This window comes from Cynocephalus volans, chromosome 1 (genome assembly GCF_027409185.1).
Source record: "Cynocephalus volans isolate mCynVol1 chromosome 1, mCynVol1.pri, whole genome shotgun sequence".
NCBI classification, from domain to species: domain Eukaryota; kingdom Metazoa; phylum Chordata; class Mammalia; order Dermoptera; family Cynocephalidae; genus Cynocephalus; species Cynocephalus volans.
In genome coordinates, this window is record NC_084460.1 from 39,312,480 (window position 1) to 39,335,653 (window position 23,174).

Sequence of the window (23,174 nt, forward strand, 5' to 3'; positions counted from 1 at the left end):
TGAACCCATCCTGCACCTGAGGCTGCTCCCAGTGTGCCCAAGAGCCTCTGCTTGAGAAAACCTTGCACCCTGGGCTGGCTGACGCCTCTTCCTATCCCACCTGCCTCATCCCCAGCCACACCCTCAGCCCACTCCCAAACTGTCCACTTCCTGTCCTCCATCCTAAAGAGGGGAAACCAGTGACAAATTCAATATCCTACAAATGCCTTTTGATGCCAAATATAATTTTTTAAGACAGCCATAAGTTTAAGTTTTCTGTGTCAGCTCCTCTCTCCAATGCAGCACATTAGGAAGATTTCATGAAACTATTCTGAGTCAGAAGGAATCTAAATGTCCACCTAATGCAGAAGCCAGTAAACTTTTCTACAAAGAGGCAGAGAGTGAATAGGCTAAGTGGGACAAGACACAAAATTGAGGACATTATGCAGGGACTTTCATATAATTTTCACATATCGCAAAATACTGTTCTTCCCTTGATTTTTTTCAAACATTGAAAAGTGTAAAACGACTCTCAGCTCACAAGCTGCACAAAACAGGCAGTGGACCACTTTGGCCCTTGATCTATAGTTTGCTAGTCCCCGATTTAAAGTAACACTTTTTATAACATCACACTTTAACCAACTGAGCTAACCAGCTAGCCCCAAGTAATGCTTTTTAACTTTCACATGTATAAAAATTGCCTGATGAATTTGTTAAAACAGTTTTCTGGGCCCAAGCTCAGAGATTCTTATTCAGAAGTTCTGGATGGGGCCCCTGAATTTACATTTCTGACTGATGGACAGACGACACTGACGCTGCCTGTCCACTGACTGCATTTTGAGCAGGACTACTACCCTAAAGTGCCCCATTTTATCGATGAGGAAACTGAGGCCCAGCTAAGTTATATGTCCAAAGTTACACCCAGTGGACGAGGTAATGGTATCTGCTCTGCCACTTCACAGGGTCGTTTTGCCACAGAAAACTACTCCCTGTTTACTGAACCCACTGATTTCTCCTATGCTTCAGAGCTCTGTACACACTCCTCTCTCTGCCTGGACGATCCCACACTCCCACCTCCACAAATGCAATTTTCCCACCAAGATCCAGCTCAGGTGTCACCGCCTCTGAAGCATACCCCGAACTCCTCAAGTCTAACTGTTCTTTTCTGCCACAACACTCTGTACATCTGTGTATAATTGTTTGTTTCCATGCCTATCTTTGAAGCCAGGGACTGTATCTTATTCCTCTTTATATCTAATCCTTTGTACAATGCCTGGTAAATAGGAGGTAACACAGAAATATGCACTGAATGAAGGAATGCATGATGGATGGTAGATGGATGGATGGGTGGATGGGTAGATGGATGATGAATGAATGAACACTTCTCATGATCTATTGCCTGAAAATAATTTTCATGGCAAAGTTGCACCTAGATGCCAATTCTGCTAGAGCACAAGGTATATTCCACAAATATACTTTATGAATAGGGACTAGGGTATAGGGAATAGGAACAGGGTATATTCTGTGGCTGTTAATATACCTAGTATGCAACAGTAGTAGTTACATTTTATTGTGTGTATTATATGGTAGGTCTTGTATGAAGCACTCCTGCCAATCCTCTCAATAACCCCTTTATCGGCCCCACCTTTACTGACAAAAAAATGGATGCTCAGAGAGGTATAGCAACTTGTCCAAAGCCACACAGCCAATCACATCGTAGCCCATCTGATTCTGTGCCAACTGCCCCTCACCCTTCATACCCTCCACCAGTGTTCCTCACCCTCCCTGGTCCCACCCCAGTTCTGCAGGCCCTGGGCTGGACTCACCTCCATCTGCATAGGTCTCAGTGCCATAGCCGTCCTGCAGGCCATTGTTCCAAGTGCCCTCATACTTGGCACCGCTGCTGGTGCTCTGCCGGGTTCCATAGCGTCCCTTGAAGCCATGTGTCCACTCGCCCTTGTATAGCCAGCGCCCCTTGGTCTCTATGCCCAGCCCGTGCCGCTTGCCCTGGCTCCAGTATCCCTCGAAGGTGTTTCCACTGGGCCAGGTATAGACGCCCGCCACTTCGAAGCCAAAGTTCCAGGAGCCTGAGTATTCACCCTGGCCCTTGGGGCCCGTACACAGTCCGTGACCGTGGGCCTTCCCCCCCTCCCAGCCCCCACAGTATGCCCCACCATCATCAAAGTCAAAGCGGCCCCCACTCATCTCATCATAGCCCCCAACAACCTGCCCGTCCTCCAGCTTGGGTGCAGGGGGCGTCGGGTGGCACCAGCGACACTCTCCAGGCACCCTCAGGACTAGGCCCCCAGACTCACCACCGCACCCCAGGAGGGGGGAAGCAAGATGCCAGCAGAGGCGGAAAGAGCCCTGGAGCCAAGTCAGCACTGGGGTGGCTGGTTAGTGCCATGCCTGGGAGGCCCCCACTCCATCAGCCAGAGGAGGGCTTCCTGTTGGGAAGGAAGCAGTAAGGAAAGATTCAAAGTCGCCACAAAGCGTCCCAAGTCTGGCTTCCATGGACTTCAAGGAAAAACAGTGTCCCTTTAAGAAGCACAGTGAAAGGGGTGGAGTGGAGGGGTCCCCAGCTGTTTCAAAGAGGGGAAATTCCCCTCGGTGGCAGCCCCAGCCCGAGGCTGGATTCCTGCAGCCTGATGGCCCCCTTCTCCTCCACCCCAGTGGGTGTGCTGGGCTGTCGATCTCCCCGCCGCTGCCCCGCCTCCTTCCCCAATTCTGCTCTCCTCCTGGGACAGAAAGGTCAGCGTTGCCCTAACAAGGCCATTGGATCTCAGAAGCTGCTCCCAAAATAACCCCCTGGCCAGCCCAGCCTCCTTCAAAGCGGAGGGAGGGTGCTTCCAATTGGCCTCCTGCTGCAGACCCAGGCAGTGGCTGGAGAGATGAGGAGGGAAGCTAAGAACTAAGTGTAGGCAGCCCCTGCAACTTGGTGTCTTTTCTTGCTATGGGTAAGAGCTCCCGCCCACCCTCAGAGTCCTCTGGATCTTCAGGCTGGGAGGGCGCAGAGGAGTCAGGGAAGGGAGGGGAGAAGAAGACTAGCAGAACACCCAGTCCTGGTACACTTAAAATCCCCCAGAGCGCAGAGTTTGGCAAATCTCAGCCCCACCACCACTCACATGCCCTAACAGGACCTGGGGCCACAGCACCACTGCCAACCCCATCAAGGAATCGGGTGACCTAAAGAGAAAGGAACGGGGACAGTTTCCCCTCTGCTTTTGAAAGCAGAGGAAGGAACTCAAAAAGAGAGGTGAGTTTCTGGAAACAGAGTCTGGAAGATACAGCAAATCTGAGTCCAGCACTCATGCACAACCCCAAATTCCCTCCACCCCAGAAGCTCTGGGAACCAGTGCAAAAAGCACCAGTGCTCCCGTTCTCTCTCTTCCAAAGGGTGAACACCACCTCTGAAGGAGAAAGAGGGTTGTGGGTTGTGCTGGAATGAGGTCTTCTCAGAAATACTCAAGGATCATGAATTCCTTTTTTAAAATTTTCCTTTCCAAGCTCTCTTATGCTCTAGTGTCCTAAGAGTCTGTGAGGCCAGACTTGAGAAAGCTCTTGGGCCCCCACCCACACCCAGGCACCCCACCAGCACCTCGGGGCCCCACCCGAGGACCCGGCACATGGAATAGGGGACCGGAGCCCCCCACCTACACCCAGGCATACCACCAGCACCAAGGAGCATGACCAAAACATCACATCCATGTGGGTGGCCCACCACAGCCACCACAGTAACCACGGCTGCCTCAAAAGTGGTTAGATGTCTCAGCCACCACGCAGAGGGTCCACCAGCCACTGGAGTGCATCGACACAAGGAGAGTCACCAGCAGAGACCAAAGAAAAGAATAGGATGTCTCTCTCCACAAAGCCCATTCCAGAATGAAAGAAGCATCTGCTCTATGGTAATATTGGGGGACCTGAACACACCTCTCAGCATTGGACAGATCATCTAAGCAACAAATCAACAGAGTAACCATTACTCTTTCAGAGGGAGAGAAGAAATCTAGGGTTATCAGTGGTGGGAGGGGGGAAGGAGAAAGGGATAGGGAGAGATTGGACAAGGGGCATAAAAATAAGTACAATTTGTTAACAATATACATACTAATAATATTGATTTGACCATCAAATGTCAACATTGAATCCCAAAAATATGTATAATCAATTATGACTCAATAAAAAAAAAAAAAAAAAGAAAGCTCTTGGAGCAGGGTCAAGAGCGAAGGGCCTGGATGGATTCCAGGGAACTCAGGTTCCCACCAGACTCCAGTAGAAAGAACAAATAAATCTCCATGACAAGAAGCTGTGGCTGGGGCTAATGACTGTAAATCCCAACTGAGCCTAGGGTTAACAGGAGTACAGAGTAATTCTGGGAAATGTAAGAGCAACCACGAATAGGAAGCTTTGTGTGTGCACATGTGCATGTGTGTGCGATGGCAGGGGGAAGAGGGGAGGAGAGAAATCGCCAAAAAGCAGGCACAGAAGGCACTAAAGAACATTACACTAGGGGCCGGCCCGTGGCTCACTTGGGAGAGTGTGCTGCTGATAACACCAAGGCCACGGGTTCAGATCCCTATATAGGGATGGCCGGTTAGCTCACTTGGGAGAGCGTGGTGCTGACAACACCAAGTCAAGGGTTAAGATCCCCTTACCGGTCATCTTTCTTTAAAAAAAAAAAAAAAAAAAAGAACATTACACTATTATCTGACTTCAAACTTATCTACATATTTTCAAATCCCATGATGACTTACTTAGGCCACTTAAAGTCACTGCAGAAATTTTGAAATGGGTAGGAAATGTTCTCTCCTTTTTTCCCAGATGATTACCAGATCTTACGATTTGGTTCCTTCACTGTTCATATCCCCCAACCTTCTGGGTCTCCATTTCCCTACCAGGTAGAAACACCAACGTCTTGAGCTCACTGTCACTAGCTGTCTGCTGAGGTGACCAGCAATAGAGAGCAGTGCACACCTGGGTAGTCTGACTGACCGCCTGGCCAGGTTGACAGACTGTCTGCACAATCCATTTCTAAGAACACCTCAACGCTACCTGCAGAGACTTCTGCTTTTGCCACTTTTTGCCGAGGTTGTTGGAGAATCAAGTTTTTTTCTAGCTCTGCTATTAGGGGCAGAGGGAAGAGCATTTCAAACTGGAAGCTATAAGAGTGTGAGCTGCCTGAGTTCAGAACCCTCTATGATTAAATGCCATGCTGGGCAAATTGCCGTAATCCTGTTCTGTAAAAGTTTAAGCAAAATTCTTTGCCAAATTTGGCACTGGCCTTACCTGCCCCATGTTGAGTGCATTTCAGGGAAAGGGAGACCTCTTGTGGCCATATGTGTATTACAACAGGTTTTACTTAGAAAAACAGTCCATCAAACCAGGTGGAATTAACTAAACTTGAAATGAATTTTAAACTGTTTTTAAAGATAGCGATCTCATTCTCTCTTTTTCCAAGGTCTTTTCTCACTCCCTATTCTTTGGTCCCTTCTTCCCTGTATTTCCTCCTCAATTTCTCAAGCATGGCTGCTTCCTGGGGAGTCTGAAGAGAGGGAAACAAAAATCCAGAACAGAGAAGACTAGGCACAGAAACCCAATGAAGTTCTTCTCAGCCATTGAAGGCTCAGCTGAGGAAGCCTCACCTCCCAGAAAGCCTTTCCAGATAAGTTTCCTGGCTGGATTAGGTGCCCTTCCCACATGCTGGCTCCTCCCCAAACTATGAGTTGTTTGAAGCAAGGATCTCTTCTTTCCAAAAAATACCTGAACACCTACTATGTGGTGGCCACTCTGGCTCATCTGTGTATGCACAGCACCTGCACACAGTGGCTGCTCCTCTTCTCAGCAGCATTTGGCAGCTGAAGATTCCCTTCTTGAAATGCTTTTTCAATTGACTTCTAGGATCCCTCTCTTGGTTCTGCTCCTGCCTTACTGGTTCCTCCTCATTCCCTCGATGTCTGTAACCTGGGAATGTCCTGGAGCTTAGTCTTCTGATTTCTCTATCTCCACTTACGTCCTAGGTGAACTCCTCCACTCTCATGGCTTTGAATAACATCCATACACTGACAGCTCTTAAATTTGCGTCTCCAGCCTATACCTCTCTCTTGTCAGTCATATATCCAACCACCCACTCAACATTTCTCTATGTCTCATAAGCATCTCAGACTTGGTGAGAGCAAAAGCAAACTGCCAATTTCTCCTCCCAAATCTGCTCCTCCAGCTGACTCTCAACTTAATAAAACCTTTGGAGTCATCCTTAATTCCTGTCTTTCCCTCACATCCTATATCCAGTCTATCAGCAAATACCTTCATCTCTACCTTCAAAATAATTCCAGGACACATCTTATCCCCTGCACTGCCAAATGCCCAAGCCGCCAGAAACCATTGCCTTATTTACTGCAACAGCCTCCTAGCTGTCCCCCTTGCCTTCCCCTTAGTCTACACATAGCAGCCAGTGCTCTTTTTAAAAGGTAAGTCTGATCATGTCTCTCTCTTCAGCTCCAAAGCCCCCAAATGGCTCCCTATCTCACTCAAACTAGGAACTAAAGCCTTTAAAATGGCTTACCAGAGGGGGAAGCCGAACCCAGCCACAACTAGGTAAGCTCCCGCATCTAGGTAAAGGGCACATCAAAAACAGAATTTCCATGCAGGTAGTCCACCGTAACCACCGCAATTGCCATGGCTGTTGCAAAAGCAGATAGTCTCTATAGCAGCAGTCACAACCGCCATGCAGATGGCACGCCAGACTCTCAACTGCATTCACACAAGGAGAGGCACTAGGAGAGACCAAAAAAAAAAAAAAAAAACACCCCAGACGTCCTGTCTCCACAAAGCACACTCCAGAGTAATAGAAGAAGCATCTGATTTACAATAATAGGGGAGGACTTGATTACACCTGTCTCAGTACCGGACAGATCATCTAGGCAACAAACCAACAGAGGATCAGTTAATCTATTAGATGAAGAGAACAAATCTATGGTTATTAGAAAAGGGAGAGGGAGGGGCAAACAGAGTGGGGAAGGGGCATTGAATAAGGGGTATAGAGAAAAAGTATGATTTGGAACAATGAATATGCTAATAAAAATAAATTTAAAAAATAAAAATAAAAATAAATGGACTACCAAGCCCTCCATGATCTGTTCCCATCCCGTATCTCTCTGACCTTACCTGCTCAAGCCACATTGATATCCTGCGGTTACTTCTGCCACAAATGCTTCTGCCCGCAAATAACAGCATGGCTCACTCCCTCACTTCCTTCAGGTCTCTACTCAAATGTCACCTTATCACAGAAGCTTCACTAACCACCCCAAATAGCAGTCCTTACCCTACGCCGGCTCTTCCTATGTCCTAATCCTTTTTTTCTACACACCACTTACACGTTCATCAACTTTCTCCACTGAGGACAAGGATATTGTTCTGCTTACTGTTCTATTCCCAGCACCTAGTACAGAGTGCCTGATGAGTTGTAGGCACTTGATAAATATTTGTTGGTTGAGTAAATGAATATTCAGTGAAATTTGTTAAATAAAGATGTGTGGAAATCAGGATGCTACGCTTCATAACACTAGAGTAAAATCTACATACTCCCTCAATCCACAAAGTGAATCCATTTTCCAGTATGCATTAGAGAAAAGACATTATTGAATCAAGTAGTATCCACAAAACAAAGTCAGATGTTCCAATGAGAAACATTACTATTAAAGTTGGTCCAATTGGTTCTAAGCAGGGTAATTTTTAACTTCAAGATTCACATTTTGAGGAAGATTTTGTCTGAGACACAATTTACAACTTACCCTACAAATCTGGAACGCCTAAACTTTCATTCAAGTTGGATTTCTTCAACAGGTTACTAAGTCAGTGGAATGCTGTCCTTTTCAATCCTTACATCCCCCTTCTAACAACTTTGTCTGAAAAGAATATGTATCATTCTTCATTCTCTAGTGACTGCTGTGTTAATATACAGCATTAATAACCAGACCACTGGTCTGAAAAGCAAACTAAGGACTTAAAGACTTAAAAACCTGTTTTAATTGAAGTAACACGTCAAGCCCACTTACCATGAACTTGAATTAATTAGCTCACTACTTAATTACAACAGCTCCACTGCTCTTTAGTAAAAAGGTGAGGCAAAACACCAGTTGTAGAGGTGATGGCGTGGTGCTGCCCTTACAACAGCAGCCTAAGTGGCCTAGATTAGTGGTTCTCAAAGTGTGGTCTGGGGATCCCTGGGAGTCCCTGAGACCCTTTTAGGGAACCTGAGGTCAAAACTATTTTCACGGTACCAGGACATTATTTGCCTTTTTCATGTGCATTCTCCCACAAGTGTGCAATACAGTTTGCTGGAGGCCACACGATATCCTGAAAGACTGAATGCAGGAGCAGATATGAGAATCTGTCTTCTATTAAGCCAAACATTAAAAATATTTGCAAAAATGTATAACGATGCCACTGTCCTAATATTTTTTGTTTTGGAAAAGCTATTTTTCATTAAAAATGTTGTTTATGTTAGCTTGCAATGGGTTCATTATTTTTGAATGAAGTAATATTTTTAAAATTTCCTAGTTTTAATTTCTAATATGGTAAAAAATTGAGATTAACACACATAAACAATCTCTTTGGGGTCTTGAATTTGTCAGTGTAAAAGACCAAAAAATTTGAAAACTGTTGCCTTAGGTATACAAAATAGTGCACCTTCTGTCACCATTATTAAAAAATATCTGTTACAGCTTCTAGTGCTATGATGGCAAGGCATTTTGCTCCCTTGCTCGTTAAACTCAGGCTTCAGGTGTGTTACTAAATCCATTCTAAACTAGTAACTAGCAGGGGACTCCCATTACTTAAGTTCAGGGCTTTTCTAGTAAATACCCTTCCCACCTTTCCCAAGTACAATCACCTGAAGCCCAGACCCCATCGTCATGAATCAACTGTACTGCCAGTGAGATGTTTAATAGTAAAAACTTATTTCACAATCTTAACTAAAACAAACTTTCTGTTAACATTGTTAACATGGCTAGACTTTTTCACGGGTATGAAATTTGGTTGGTATGCTTGGGATGTTCTGAATTAAAATTACAGCTATGTGGCATATGCAAAATTCATTTTGGAGCCACCTGGAAAAAATAGGAATTCATTCTCCAGCTGAAACTGAGGACAGATTTTTTAATCAAACTTTGGAGGGAATTTTGGGATAATTGACCAGAAACATAGGATACAGCACGTACAAAATTTTCTTTGGGGGTTGCCGAGGTGATAAGGCAGTTCAAAGAGATAATAACCATCTAGAATATTTGAAACTGATTATGAGACCGATATTACAACTGATTGCAAGAAACATACCATATATAAAAATGCCAGAGACAGAGAAGATACACACTAGTTTCATATATTACACCTCCTGCCTCTGAAGCAGCCCACTGCAAGCTGCTTCTTACTTGAGAAACTGCATGTAACATGCTTTGGGATGAAGAGCACAAGCAGAGTTTATTTAGTGATGGTTAATGACTCTCTCAAACAATATAGAGCAGGCCAGCTAGTTTATTCAAATTTAATCTAAACCTTAGATCTCTGGCTTAACAATAACATAAGAAACCTTTAAAGACACAATAAATCCTGTGTTAAATCAGAGATGGTTTAAATCAGTCTTATAACTTCTAGTATTCTGGCTGGCAACTACAGTATGACAAATGTTCAGTCCAGTTACAAAACTACATTTGATTTTCCTTGGCTACCACATCTTAAACAGATCTGAAAAATGGACTGTTTTACAAAGGTTTTTACCTATACCCAAGTAACTATGCTTTCTTCATCCCCCAGGAACAATTCTAAATGAGAGGAATTTTTCTTCAATCTGCTTGCCTTGATGGGTGTGTAAGAACTCGGAGATTAAGTTTAAAGAACGAAGATTAACTGATATGCCAAGAAAAGTTTTTATTGCAAGCACAGTGAGCAGAAAGAGATGTCTTCTCACATGAAGTGGCCATAAGGTCTGCCATTAACTAAATCTCTTTGACAACCCTTCATTGGTTTATAGCATACAAATTAGCTTCTTGCTATCAGGTGTACATCATTTCTGCCATGTGAGACATTTTCTTGGGAATATACAAGTAATATTCCATGTAGCCTGATAGGTCCTCAATGGTCACATCATCCACATAGACTCGAGCTTGCTCAGAACAGGAGCGGGGAGAGCCAGACAGAGTTCTGGTGTGCAGCGACTGAGAGTAGTCCTCAAGCGTGGATCTTCGTTCTGGGCCCAAGGGAGGGACATTCTGCAGGCCTGAAAAGGAATACACTTCCATATCATGCCATCTCTTACACTGGCACTCCTTGCCTATGCATGCACATGGCTTGCCCTGGTTTAGCTTGGAAACAGATTGAAAGTCAGAGAGATCATTGCCCTTGAGACTTGCTTGGGAGACTTGGGTAGTGTCAGAGGAGTCTTCCTTCTTACTCTCTGATGGGAGCCTCGGAACTGAAGTTCTCAAAGGCTCAATGACTACCCCTGTGTGGTTACCATCAAGAGAAGCACAGCTTTCTCCTCCACTGAACTCCTTAGGTGCTGAAATTCCCAGCCCACTGCTGCCATCAGGGGAGTCAGTCTGGCTTTTGTGCTTGAGCTGGCTGCTGGAAGAAGATGCTATTGTACTGCAATGTATAAATTTTGGAGGATGAAGGACAGGAGACTTAGAACGCCGACGACGCTGGGTTCTCACTGCTCCTCGTGAAGACTTCCTTGTAGACCTAACAGGAAAAAAATACACAAGAAGATGTCCAGATACAGAGCCCTCCTAAGCAGATTCTTTATGATAGTTGGAAATTTACCTCCTCGCAGGTTTATTAGTCTGAGGCCATAAATTTCCCCCAAAGAGATGTGCCTGCTTCCATTTTCAAGCTAAATTTTTGTGTCTCAAAAACTTCACCATCTCCTTATTAACAAGCTACAGAAATAGGTGAGGTAAGGGAAGTTTTTAATGGAATCACTTGGGCCAAACATTTGGTGCAGAACACCTGCCCTGTCCCAACTGCAGCCTTGGTAACCTTTGACCAGTGGATCTAGGAGAAGCTCCCTACGCAGACAACTTAAATTGATGCTGTGAAGCCTAAATGTGGTGCTCTAAGCCTGAATATACCAGTGTCAGTACCACTTTGAGATTAATGCTACAAATGACCATTATGCCATTATTATTAAACACAGCAGCAGATTTATGACCATTTCTATCATTGGTAATAGCCAACGAAAAACAGACTTAGACTCTCCAAGGTTTTCAGACACTGGGAATTAATCAGACATACTATACAAGATAACTACTTATGAAATATTTAAATAAATATAATAAATGAGCAAAGAAAAAGGAGACTCAAAACTGCCAAGCAATTTAGAAAAAAAGAACCAAATAGAACTTAAAGGAATAAAAACTTTTTTATTTGGAATTAAACTAAACTGATGGCCTAAATAGCAGAACACATACAGCTAAAGAAAGAATTACTGAACTAGAAAATAAATCTAATTACTCATAACAGGGGTCAGCAAATTACAAACTGTGGGTCAAACACGGGTCCCTGCCTGTTTTTGTACAGCCTACAGACACTGCTCTAGTGGGCTAGTACCGTGAGCCATGGAGACCAGGCTGGGTTCCTCACCTCTGCCGGTGCTCTCTCCTCTGTTTCCCCACCTGCCTTTCTAGCCAGTGGATACATCACACCACTGTCCAGGGCCCACACTGGCTACCATCTACATGCTGGGTCTCTGCTGCTGGCAACTTCGGGTACTACGAGGCAGAATCTCAGTTTAAGACTGATCAATGCCAGGATATCTGGAGGGCAGAAGGCCATGCTGAGATCTGGATGTCACTGGGACAGACAATAAAAGTTACCCTGGTGCTGCCCCTGACCCACCCCTTGCACCAGGCCCTCCCCCACCTCAGGTTTGTCATTTCATCCTGAGACTGTCTTAGCAACTGAACACAAAGTGTATCCACCAGCCAGGATGGACTACCCCAAGCAAAACAGAGCAGAGCAGGGCAGAAGTTTTCTCTCTTATCTAAGATAAGAGATATCCATAATATCCTTGGATTGTGCCTCAGCCTCCAAAGCCTAAAATATTTATTAAGTGGCACTTTACCAAAAAATTTGCCAATCCCTGACCTGAAAGGAAATACAGAGATAAGGATTTGGAAAAAATATAAGAGAAATTAAGAGAGATGGAAGACAGACTAAGTCTGAAGCGTATGAAGGAAAGAATAAAGAGAATGGAGGACAAGTGATTTTGAAGAAATAATGGCTGAGAAATTTTCTGAATTGATGAAAGAAGAGAATCTTAAGATGCAGGAAGCACACAGGAGCAAGTTAAAAAAGAAATCCACACCTAGACACACTGTAGCAAAACTGCAGAACAGCATAAACAACAGGAAGATTTTAAAAGCAGCTGGAGACTAGACAGACTATTTTCAAAAGAACAGCAATTAGACTAAAAGTAGGCTTTTCAATATCAATACAATGAAGCCAAAAGACATTGAATGGTAACTTCAAGTGCTAAGAGATAATTGTCAGCCAGGAAATATGCTTTCAGGTATATCAAATCTATCTGTCAAAAAAAAAGATGAAATAAAGACATTTTCAGATAAATCAAAACAAGGCATATTTACCAACAGGACATGATATTATATAACTCCAGGGGGCACCATTCAAATGTATTACTATGTGGAGTTATACAATGCGAAGGCCCTACTCACTAATAACATTTACTAAAGGAACAATTTTAAGAAAGAAAGCGATCCTATATGGAAGGTCTAAGATACAAGAATGGTGAGCAAAGAAATTAGGAAATTATAAACATGTAGATAAATCTAAACAAACACTGTCTGCTTAAACAATAACAAAACTTCATTTGTGAGATTAAAAAGAAGTGACAGAACAAAAACACTGGGCAACTACATTACAAAAATCAGGAAGTCAGAGTAAAAGGGTTCTAAGAAGGTTTAAAATATTAACTTTTGTCTTTGTTAAAAGCATGCATGGTGAAATTCTAAGGCTAACTACTAAAAGAATAGAAACAAAGTATACAATGTCCAAACTAGTAGATGGAGAAATGTAGGGGGAAAAAACAAATAAAATCCTTTCAATTTTTCAAAAGATGGGGAGAAGAGGGAAGGTGGGAAGAAAAGAGAAAAAGAAAGCCATAGAAAAAAAGCAGGACAAATAACAAAGTAAAATGGCAGAGGCAAGACCAAATACATCAATAATCAAAGTAAATGTAAATGCACTGAACTGAGCAGTTAAAAAAAATCAAACAGAATGAACAAAACAGAACAAAATAAAATCTAGCCATATGCTATTTATATGAGACACACCTAAAATTTAAAAACGCAGAAGCATTGAAAGGATGGAAAAAGACATAAAAGGCAAACACTTTAACTAAAAGAAAATGGGTTACCTGTAGTAAGTAGACTTTAAGACAAAAGACATTATGAGGAAATAAGAATGTCACTATATATAATAAAAGTTTCAATTCACCAGGAAGAAAACATTCTAAATTTGAATGAACCTAGGCTGTATGAACCTAACAAAATAACCCCAAAATACATAAAGCAAAAACAGAGAACTTAAAGGAAAAATAGACAAATTCATTCCCATGGGAGATTTCAACATACCTCTCAATTACCAATAGGTCAAGCTGACAAAAATTTTTTTAAAAGATTCAAATAACACATTAGCCTGATTTGATGAACACAACCCAAAAACAACTAAGATCCATTCTTCTCAAACACACATGGAACATTTATAAAAACTGACTATGAACCAGGCCATACACAGAGTCTCAGCAAATTCACAAGTGAGAAGAATGAGTCCTTCTGTTATCATTAGGTCTTGGATTCTATATTATAATCTACTCTTTTCTGGATACTCAAGAAAGAAAATCCAATAATATTTTAAGGTACTAGGATAAAAATCATCTCAATAAGAAGCTCTTACCCATGCCAACTGTCTTTAGATGCACATGTGGTTTTAGGTTTGGTATCATCTGCTGCTGCTCTGACCGATGCTCTGACACTTGTGCCTTCTCCAACAGACAGAGATGCTATGGACCTGAAGACAAAGAACAAAGTTTACTGCTATAGAAAACTGTAAAATGAGGGTAACGTATTGCTCTCACCAACCCCAATAGAACTTTTATCAATACCTTTATTTTCTTTCTAGTTTGGGTTTCTCAAAAATTGCTCAGCATTTAGTATAAATTTTTCTCCAAAATCAAATATAGAGCATCCCTAAAAACCTACGGTTGCATAATCATAAGCCAAACAATAATTCTTAAGTATAACCAGCAACAAGATATAAACAGACTTTTAAGCTGTTTCCCTGAGGCAGATCAGGACTTTTGTCCAGAGAAAATGCTAATGACACTCATCACTTATTTTATGCAGGCAAACCAGAGCTGTGGGAACTAAGTTTAGGAGCAAAAACTTTAGGAGACTCAATCTAACTTGAAAATGAATACGTTTTCAAATATACAACTTCTAGAAAAATATTCTAATTTTTGCAACTAATAAACTTGAAAAATGACTAAGTTAAATCTTTGTGCTTAAAATTATACTGGTAACAAGGGCTCACAGTAAAGAACATGAAAAAATTTTTAAGAGAAAAAAAGAGAATCATCTACAATCTCAGGACACAAAGATTAGCAAAATTAACATTTTCGTGTAAATACTGCCAGACCTTTTCAATACACATACACACATCTCCTACTATACATACCACAGTATTGACAAAAATCCTTTAGAAAGAAACTAAGGTGAAAAGATGGTCACTGACACATAATTTAAAAACTGGGAATAACCTAAATATCCAACAATAGAAAAATACTACATTATATAAATTATGACACATCCATACAATGAAATACCAGGAATTTATTAAAAATTAAGTGTTCAGAGCATGGTGCTGATAACACCAAGATCCAGGGTTCAATCCCTGTATCAGCCAGCTGCACCCCAACCACCTCAAAAAAAGTGTTCAAAGAACTTTTAAAGACAAGGGAGAATGCTTATAATATTAGGAAAAAACAGCATGGATAAACATATGTACATTACAATCTCAACTATGTAGAAAAAAAGAAGTGTATGGCATGTACAGATGATCTAGATATTAACAGTGGTTATGAAAAATTATGATTTTTACTTCCTTTTTTATTTCTGTGAATTTTTCTATAAAAAGCACATATTATTTTACAGTCAGATAAATAGAATTAAGTATATAAAGATTTGTCTTGGTAAGACAAATACCAGTAGGAATCAAAACCTGCTGAACAGGATCATGCTCAATTCCTGGCAAGGCTTGGTTAGTTTATGAGTCAGTCCCTCAGATGTCCCATTTGTAAATTAGCAACAATATGAAACAACGAGAAATTTAAGATACATTACACAAGTCTCATTCTGCTAAGTCATGCTAATGACTCACCCCTTCAACTCTTAATTTGGTTTTCTCAAATGTTCTCCACTGTTTTTCATCTTCCTATAATTTTACTCAAGGCAGATCACACGCTACTAATATGTATTTTAAACCATATTGCATGGATACTTGGAAAAATTTTTTATTATGTTGCAAGTAATTTTTAGGGGCACCAAAATGGCTTGATTTTAGATTCCAACTTCTTAAAACATCAGTAAAGAAGTCTATCAAGAGTTACAAATGTAAGTTTACACACCAAGGGATCTGTAAATGTGTGTGTGTATGCATTCCTAGTATTTTCTGGATTTTAAAAACGTAATAACAAAGGAATACACTGTGACCACAATCTGGAACTATCTGTTTCTCTGCTTTGGTTCCATTTCCCAAAACGGCTTATCAAAGTACTGATATGAAATGGCAAGATGACCATATTGGAAAAACCACTGGATAGTAAGATAATTTTTTAAAGCGTCATGGAACTAAATGTGAATGTGAGCACCTGTAACATTTACTGTGCAAATCTATTAGCATAAATCTTCTCATTTGATAGGCCAAAAATAGTACTAGCAATAGGCAGACAGCTATAACAACAATAAACATCTATTTAATTTTTACTTTGTGCTGGGTACTGCATGCATTCCCTCAGATTGTCTTCAAGGTGCCATATAAAGGAATGGTTTAAGAGAGCACAGGTTCTAGAGATAGACTGCCTGGGTTCAAATCCTGCCTCTGTCACTTCTTACCAATGTGACCTTTAGCAAGTGACTTAATTTATGAGTCTCATTTGTAAACTGAAATGACAGTAGTATCTATCTTCTAAAGGGGTAGTAAGGATTAAATAATGTGCATGAAGTACTTAACCCAGCACTGAGGGCATAGTAAGTAATAAATGTTACCAATTATTATTATGACTTGTTGTGGAGTGTTCTACTCTAATCTTCCAGTGTTTGGTTTCTATTTATGAAAAGAAAAATTCTATAATTCTTATATCCGTTAGAATTTTGAGATTTCTTCTGGTCTGGGGCAAAGAATTAGGGTGAGAGGAGTCTTGCACAGAACATTTTGCAAAGGATGAAATATTAACATTCAGACAGCAGCTGGTGTGCAGGTGCTCTAATTAATTTAGCCAAAGGGTCTGAGATTATTGATCTCAGTGACAGAACCCTACTGAATAGAGGTTTCCATAGTGATAGACTCAGCAATCAGAAACCATGAAATTGACAATGTCTTCACAGACTTCTATTGAGCCAATTCACTTCTAGTGAAAAATACTGTGATTCCCTGGAGATGTATGAGAAAATCCCTGATGGGACACTGCTTGATAATCTTTGATTAAAAAGAAAAAGGGGAGAAACCCACCTCAAAGTTAAGAGAAAACAAAGCACTGAACCACGGCGTACAAATGAGTTGCTGCTTTTCAAATGCAACAGACGGGTTTCCTTTTAAAGTAAAACAATACTACACAGAATTTGGTAGAATATCACACTTTTAGTATTTATATCTTCTACGAACAATGAGAAATATTAAAAGAGAAAGAACTCTTTAGGGGAAAAGGACTATTTAAATGTAGTAAACAAACAATCCAAATAATATATTATACATTTAATTACCCTGATGCATCCACTCTTAATTTCTTGAAAGCTGTTTGTAGACTCTCCTCCTCTCCATCCTTGGCTTCAGATTTCATTGTGTAAATTCTTACACTACTATGGATGTCCCCGTTAATACTAAAAGAAAAAGAAAATGAAGATGAGCAAAGTGAAAGAGTTGGGATCAAAAATATACCTTTTGTTAAAAATCTATATTCCTGATACCATCACTGCTGGGAGGAAAAAAAAAGTTTTTATTTCTAAATGGAAGTTTCAGTGTAGATGATTAGGAGACTGTAGATTTTATTTCTTAAGAAGAAAAAAGTAAAATGATACAGAAAATATGTATGTATTATGACAGAATTTAAGCTGTCCAAATACTTGATGCCAATATCCTATTAGTTTGGGAAACTAGATTACCTGAAATCTATGTTTCAGCATATTTTTTAACAGAAGGAAAATCTTCCCAGTTGTAGAGGTTTAGAAATCCTACAAACAAAATGAACTTTTCATCAGAAATAAAAAGGAAAAGCTCAGACTATAGCACTGATTCTTTAAAATGCTACTGAGCATCTGTCTAGTCTTACCCTAACAATTCCAGTTAAGTATAACTTCATGACTCATGACGGCATTTCTCTAAAGCAATCCTGAACCAGATATTAACATTCATGAACACATGTTTTCAAGAACAAGATGTTTACCACTGTTACAGCAGGATTAAAAATTTATTTCAATGATTACTGCTTATTCCACATTCTACCTATAAGATTGATACCTTCATTTGGGTTTCTACATAGCTTTGAATACTGTAATTATTAAACAAGAAAAAAAGTGAACTGTAGTTGCAACTCACAAAAAGGTAATGAACAGAACAGTACTTTTCTGTAGCCAGAAGAGGTAGGAAGTAAAGAAAACATAAATTATTGTCCTGTAGATGCACCTTCAAATGATTTCCTCTTAATCACTAGGTTTGAGTAACCAAGTTCTCCATCTCTTCCACCCCTATTTTTATATTTAAACAAAGAAAAGGGGATGAAGGACCAACCAAAGCAACAAGAAACACAACAGAGAAGTCTGTTAATAAACTCTTGAATCTAGTCTCCAAATTATTTTTTCACTCGGTAAAAAAACTAGTATCAAATCCTGAACAAAAAATAAGCAAACCAGTGTCTATGAACATATCAAAGGGAATCAGAAAGAAAAGAAAAAAATAGAGAATTTTTGAAGCAAAAGATTCACGTCACCTCTATTTCTAAGCTGTTATCCCCAACCCCATCCCCCCACCCCCCCAAGCACTCTCAGAGGGAGCAGTGCCTCTCTACGGACTCTTGGGTCCTCTCTGATTCCATATCTGCTTATTTCTCAGGAGTGGGTTTGATGTTATTGTGAGACCTCTAATATTCCAAAGGTCAAGGTGTCATAATATGTGTGATACAATGTAACCAGGTAGAATGAGTAGCAGTATATAGCAGCAAATAATCAAGATTTTTTGCTTCATTTATTTACGTGTAGAAGTTAAGGTATTTTAGGCAAATCTCTCTGGGGAGCATTAAAAACAAACTTAAAAGAATTCAACTAGCTTTCACTTCAACTTCTTAAGACAAAAACTTTAAATACACTATCCACACATATTTTGCTGGTTTATTTAACCAATACATGAACATGAGGAAACATTATCCATACAATTCCATGTTTCACTGGTCTCTAATTCTCAATTTGGAGTAGGCTCCCCCCAATACACAGTAATGCCCTATACACCTGGGGGGAGGGATAAGCAAAGATCACATGTTCTAATATTTTTGAAGCTCCACAGCATCTGAAGGGGTGTTATCATAGGTTGTAAACAAACTCTTCTTGCTGGCAGAACTAAATTAACATTTGACTTGTAGTTGACCAGTCAGCCAAACACTCAGTTTATGGACCCTTATAGAGTTGAGCCAGGCTCCCCACTCCGCAGATCCCACACAAATCCTCTTTGGACCTCTCTGGAAATCAGTCAACATTTAAGTACACATTACATCCAAGTATACATTGCTGAATCCTATAGGCAGAAATTAATTCCTTCCAAAAGTATTTACAGAATTCTCTACCATGTGCCTAGTACCAGACTGGATGCTAGGGATAAAAAGGTAAAACTGATACAAAAAAGGCCTGTGAACACTATTTCTATAAGGACTGGAATCGGACTGGAATCTTATTCCTACCCTCCAGGAGCTTACAATGTAACACTGTGCTAGGAAGCTCTGCACCCAGATATGTAACTTTTAACTATATACTGGTGACTTAATAGCATAGATAACCACCCTAGATGTTAATACAAACTCAGTTAACATTCTTGTTGACATACTAAAAGATAAATCACCTAAAACCCAAAACAGACCAAAATAAAAATCTACCTACAGATTAAAACTTCAAGAGTGAAGTGCTGTCAAAACTATTTTTAGATTTCCAGTATTTTGATTGCTCACCTTTTTCTCAGATATTTTAACCCAGAGCAAAAAGGAGTCTTAGGGATGACTTTAAGAGCTAGATCAGAGCATGTTTGTAAAAAGGCTTATTATACTCCTCTGTACAACTAACTCCGGACAACAGATATAACTGATCTGCCCGTCTTCATTCAGACTAAATTTGTGGGAAACATTCTTGCCGTTTTCACGGCAGTGACTTCTACAAGTTGAACATTCCCCAAAGTGATCAAACTTTTACAGGCCTATTAGAAATTACTTCGTATTGTTTTAAGTTAAATCGCACTGGGCAATTTAACTCTGCCTTGGATTTTCCCCAATCTTTCAAAAATGAAAAGTAAAGTTCTTCTAAAGTTCCTCCAACAAAAGGGCAAATTCCTGGTTTTCTCTGACTTTCAACAAATAGTATGTGTCACAATCTTATTTATATCTTGTTGTTTTAGCCAAGATCTCCTTGAATCTCAAGCCTAGGGCCACATTTTCAGGACCCTCAAAAGACTTGAGAACGATCGATAAAAGATCAGCACATAAGAGTATCATCACAATGTTAAAGAATTCTAAACTTTCCCAGACCACCAGGAAAGGCGGAGTCTGGGCAGGAAAACCCTGTCCAGCAACTCTCGAAGAGCCAAACAAGACCAGGTTGAAACAATCGGCCCCCAAGACAAAAACACATTCACACCTCTCTGCACACCCACTCAACCCCTACACTCGCAATACTACCGCCAAATCACGACATTAATTATTTTCACCCAGAATCTGGCCTGTTGCGGTAAAACAAGATCGGTGGAAAGACCTGGAGGGCTCGGAGCCGAGCGGGGAGCTGTCCAAGGCCCTGACTCTGTCCGCCCGGGGTCCCTAGCGAGACAGTTGGCCCCCTCAGGAGACTCCCCGGGACAGAACAAGAGACTGGAAGAGGGCCGAGGCGCAAGGGATGCGGGAGGAGACCGGAGCGGGGCCCAAGACGCACCCAACGAGAATAAAGCTTAGAGAAAAACGGGAAAGGGCGGGAAGGGGCAAAGAGCGGCCGAAGAGAGCGAAAAGGAGAAGCTACGGCTGGGCGGGAGACGGCGGAGGGGAAGGGCGGGGGCCGCGGGAGGACAGGAAGGCGGGAAGGGGCGAGAGAGCGGAGCTCGGGTAGGTCCACGACGCGGCGGATGAAGGAGTGCGAAGAGGCCCAGGCCCGGCTCAGGCAGTCGACGCCGGGAGACGACGCGACGAGGCGGGCGGGCCCAGAGGAAGCGGCTCGCGGAACAGTCAGGCCTGGAGATCGAGACGCTGCGCCGCGACCCTCCCCGTCACGTCAGGGCACTTACCTTCTCGCAGAGGGGCGGTCCGGTAATCGGCCCCTTCAGTTCAGAACGCCTCTCCGCGACCGCGGCGCCCGACTGACCCGGATCCAAACCCGCGGAGTGGGCGGCCCAAGGCTCCGGAGTCGCACTGCGCCTGCGTCACTCAGGCATCTGCCCCGCCCCCTGATCATGCTCCTCCCACTCCCGTGACTCGGAGCGCTGCGGGCGGTGGCTGCGCAGGCGCAGAGCGGCGGCCGCGTTTCTCAAACGCCCCGCACCCGCCCCTTTGGGAAGCACGTGCGCCTTACGTCATTTCCTGTTATTCTTTTCGCTGCCTCCTCCCTCTGGCGTGGGTTCGCTCCAGACAGGCTTTTGGGCGTGCCTGCTTCCTCTTCTCTGTCAGGTGAATCAGAGGAGTTATTCTTCGATGTCGCCAAGCCGCCTTCACTTGCCCGGGGTCTCCTTGTTCTTAGTCCTCTACCTGGAGTCACTTAGAAGACGGAAGTCCTCAAGATGAGGGCGGGGTGCAGGAGTCTTCAGGGCAACCGAGCTCTGTCTGAGCGCTTGGCTTGAGTCTCCATGATGCTAGGATCTGGACCGCCTGCGACATCTCCTGGGCTTGGACACCAACCCTCACCTTCTGGGGATCTTTCAGTGCCTGCAGAGAAGCGAAGAGGTATTGGATATGACCAGGGCCATGAACGTGAGGCCAGAATTGGAACTGAAATGCCTTCGCTTTTAATGTCTCTGCTTTTGACTTGAGGCAACTGTTTTTCCCCTCTCTGGGCCTTAGTTTCTCCATCTGTTAAGTGAGGAAGTTGGACTGTATCAGCGAATCCCCTTTTTTCAGGCGTGGACTCCTCTGAGAATCTGGTGAGAACTATAGTCCCTCTCACCAGAGAAATGCACATACTCTATTTTGCAAGAAAGTTTTAGACAGTACACCTAAGTAGGTGATTTTATGGATCTTCCCATGTTTATGACTGAGGGTTGCTCAGATAGCAGTCAGGGAAGCGGTGATCTGGGCAACAGCTGCCACCTTCCCCATCACCGGGACTGGTTCTGCTGATCTAGCTGTGCCTGTCCTCGCCTGCCACTCCTTAGCTCCACTTGTACACTTCTCAGAGCTTGGTGGGAAAAGATGGCTTTCTTCTATAGAGTTGGTTCTGACCCAGCCCTAGAGTGAGGTTTTTTCCTGAACCAAAACTGGCTCGTCCCACCCCCATTCCCCAATACCTTAAGTGTAGTCACCCAACGGGGTAGGCTGCTGAGCATAGATTAGCCACATCTAGCTTAACTACAGCCAAGCCTTGGAATGCCTGGACCATGTCTGGTAATGAAATCTATGGTTCATTGTTTAAGTTTGTTAAACATAAAGCGTGTAGTGGGCCCTGGCTAAAACATTTAAAATTCTCCGTGTTCATAGTAGAGGCTCAATAACTGAAAAAGGATGAAAGAAAACTGTTAGTTATAACTTAATGATGCTAATAATAATGGATGCCTTCTACTGAGCAGCAGTTATGTATTTATTCTTATTTAATATTCCTGTGACTTTACACATTCTGCGGATGAGGATGACTGGGACTTAGTGAGATTAGATAACTTGTTCTAGCTCCCCTTGTCCTGTGTCACACAGTGCTAGTAAATCAGGATTTAAACTGTATGGAAAGCCTGTTCATCCACAGCTGCTCTTCTCAACATCTCATGGAAAAGAAGAGAGGAAAGTATGATGCATTTTTTCTGAGTTGGCAAATGACCAAACGTGTTTTTACACTGCCGTTTTAAAATATAGTTTCAGATAAAATCTCATACATCCTTGAGGGCTTAGGACTGTCTCTAGATCACTACTGAGTTCCCAGAGCTTTGCTCAATACAATTTTTGGTGAATTCTCATTTTACTTTATTTCTGCCCATTATGACATTAAATACTAAAAACTAAAAAGTTAGTGTTTCATTTTATGTAAGCACATCTCCATCATCAAGTTAGATGCTTTCTGTAAATGTGACTTATTACTCAGTGAATACTTGGAAGAGTTGGGAATACTGAAGTCTGTTAACTCACACCCCTAACATAGTCTGAAGTTTCAGGTCTTTATATATAGCATTGGCTCACCATGTGGTACATCATGACTTGGAATGAGATAGAGAAGCTACAAAACATGTGATCCAAGTGAACTAAAAGCCAGACCTACCTGCTGCACCAGCAGCACAGGATATTTTTAGCTGTGGAAAAAACCCTGAATATATGTGTAGACTTTACATTCAGGAAAATAACCTGGTATTAACTTAGTGCACATAGTTATGTCATTTAATTAAAAATCTATGGTAGGTATAAAATTCTTGTAACAGTGCTTCCTTCTTGTTATGGTTGTTTTACTAGTGATTGAATAGGGGAGACTTAATTCCATCAA

The 23,174-nt window shown here is 42.0% G+C and overlaps 2 protein-coding genes across 3 annotated transcripts in view; both read right to left on the reverse strand.

Annotated features, from left to right (window-relative positions):
• The window catches only part of JPH2 (junctophilin 2), a 65,489-nt gene extending 62,799 nt beyond the window's left edge, over positions 1–2,690 (reverse strand). Inside the window, exon 1 of the mRNA XM_063098062.1 lies at positions 1,806–2,690. Within this exon, the coding sequence (XP_062954132.1) occupies positions 1,806–2,184 (379 nt within the window). The 5' untranslated portion in view covers positions 2,185–2,690. The remainder of the gene's footprint in view (positions 1–1,805) is intronic.
• Positions 2,691–9,880: 7,190 nt separating this feature from the next.
• On the reverse strand, positions 9,881–20,900 carry OSER1 (oxidative stress responsive serine rich 1). 2 transcript variants are annotated; one of them, XM_063102413.1, is made up of 4 exons: positions 20,788–20,900; positions 17,028–17,144; positions 13,945–14,058; positions 9,881–10,713 (listed from the first exon to the last, which is right to left on the reverse strand). In XM_063102413.1, exons 2-4 carry the CDS (start codon positions 17,102–17,104, stop codon positions 10,026–10,028), a joined length of 879 nt encoding a protein of 292 aa, XP_062958483.1. In that variant the 5' UTR covers positions 17,105–17,144; positions 20,788–20,900; the 3' UTR covers positions 9,881–10,025. The 2 variants fall into 2 exon arrangements, with proteins under 2 accessions (XP_062958483.1, XP_062958493.1); XM_063102423.1 differs by lacking the exon at positions 20,788–20,900 and adding an exon at positions 17,427–17,583.
• Between the last annotated feature and the right edge of the window lie 2,274 nt (positions 20,901–23,174).

Excerpts from the sequence above, each read along its gene's own strand:
- OSER1 (XM_063102413.1), bottom strand. The coding sequence starts at position 17,104 with ATGAAATCTGAAGCCAAGGATGGAGAGGAGGAGAGTCTACAAACAGCT. Across the intron at positions 14,059-17,027 it reads TTAAGAGTGGATGCATCAGG|GTCCATAGCATCTCTGTCTG; the intron begins GTAATTAAATGT and ends CTTTGTCTTCAG. Across the intron at positions 10,714-13,944 it reads TCTAAAGACAGTTGGCATGG|GTCTACAAGGAAGTCTTCAC; the intron begins GTAAGAGCTTCT and ends TTTTCCTGTTAG.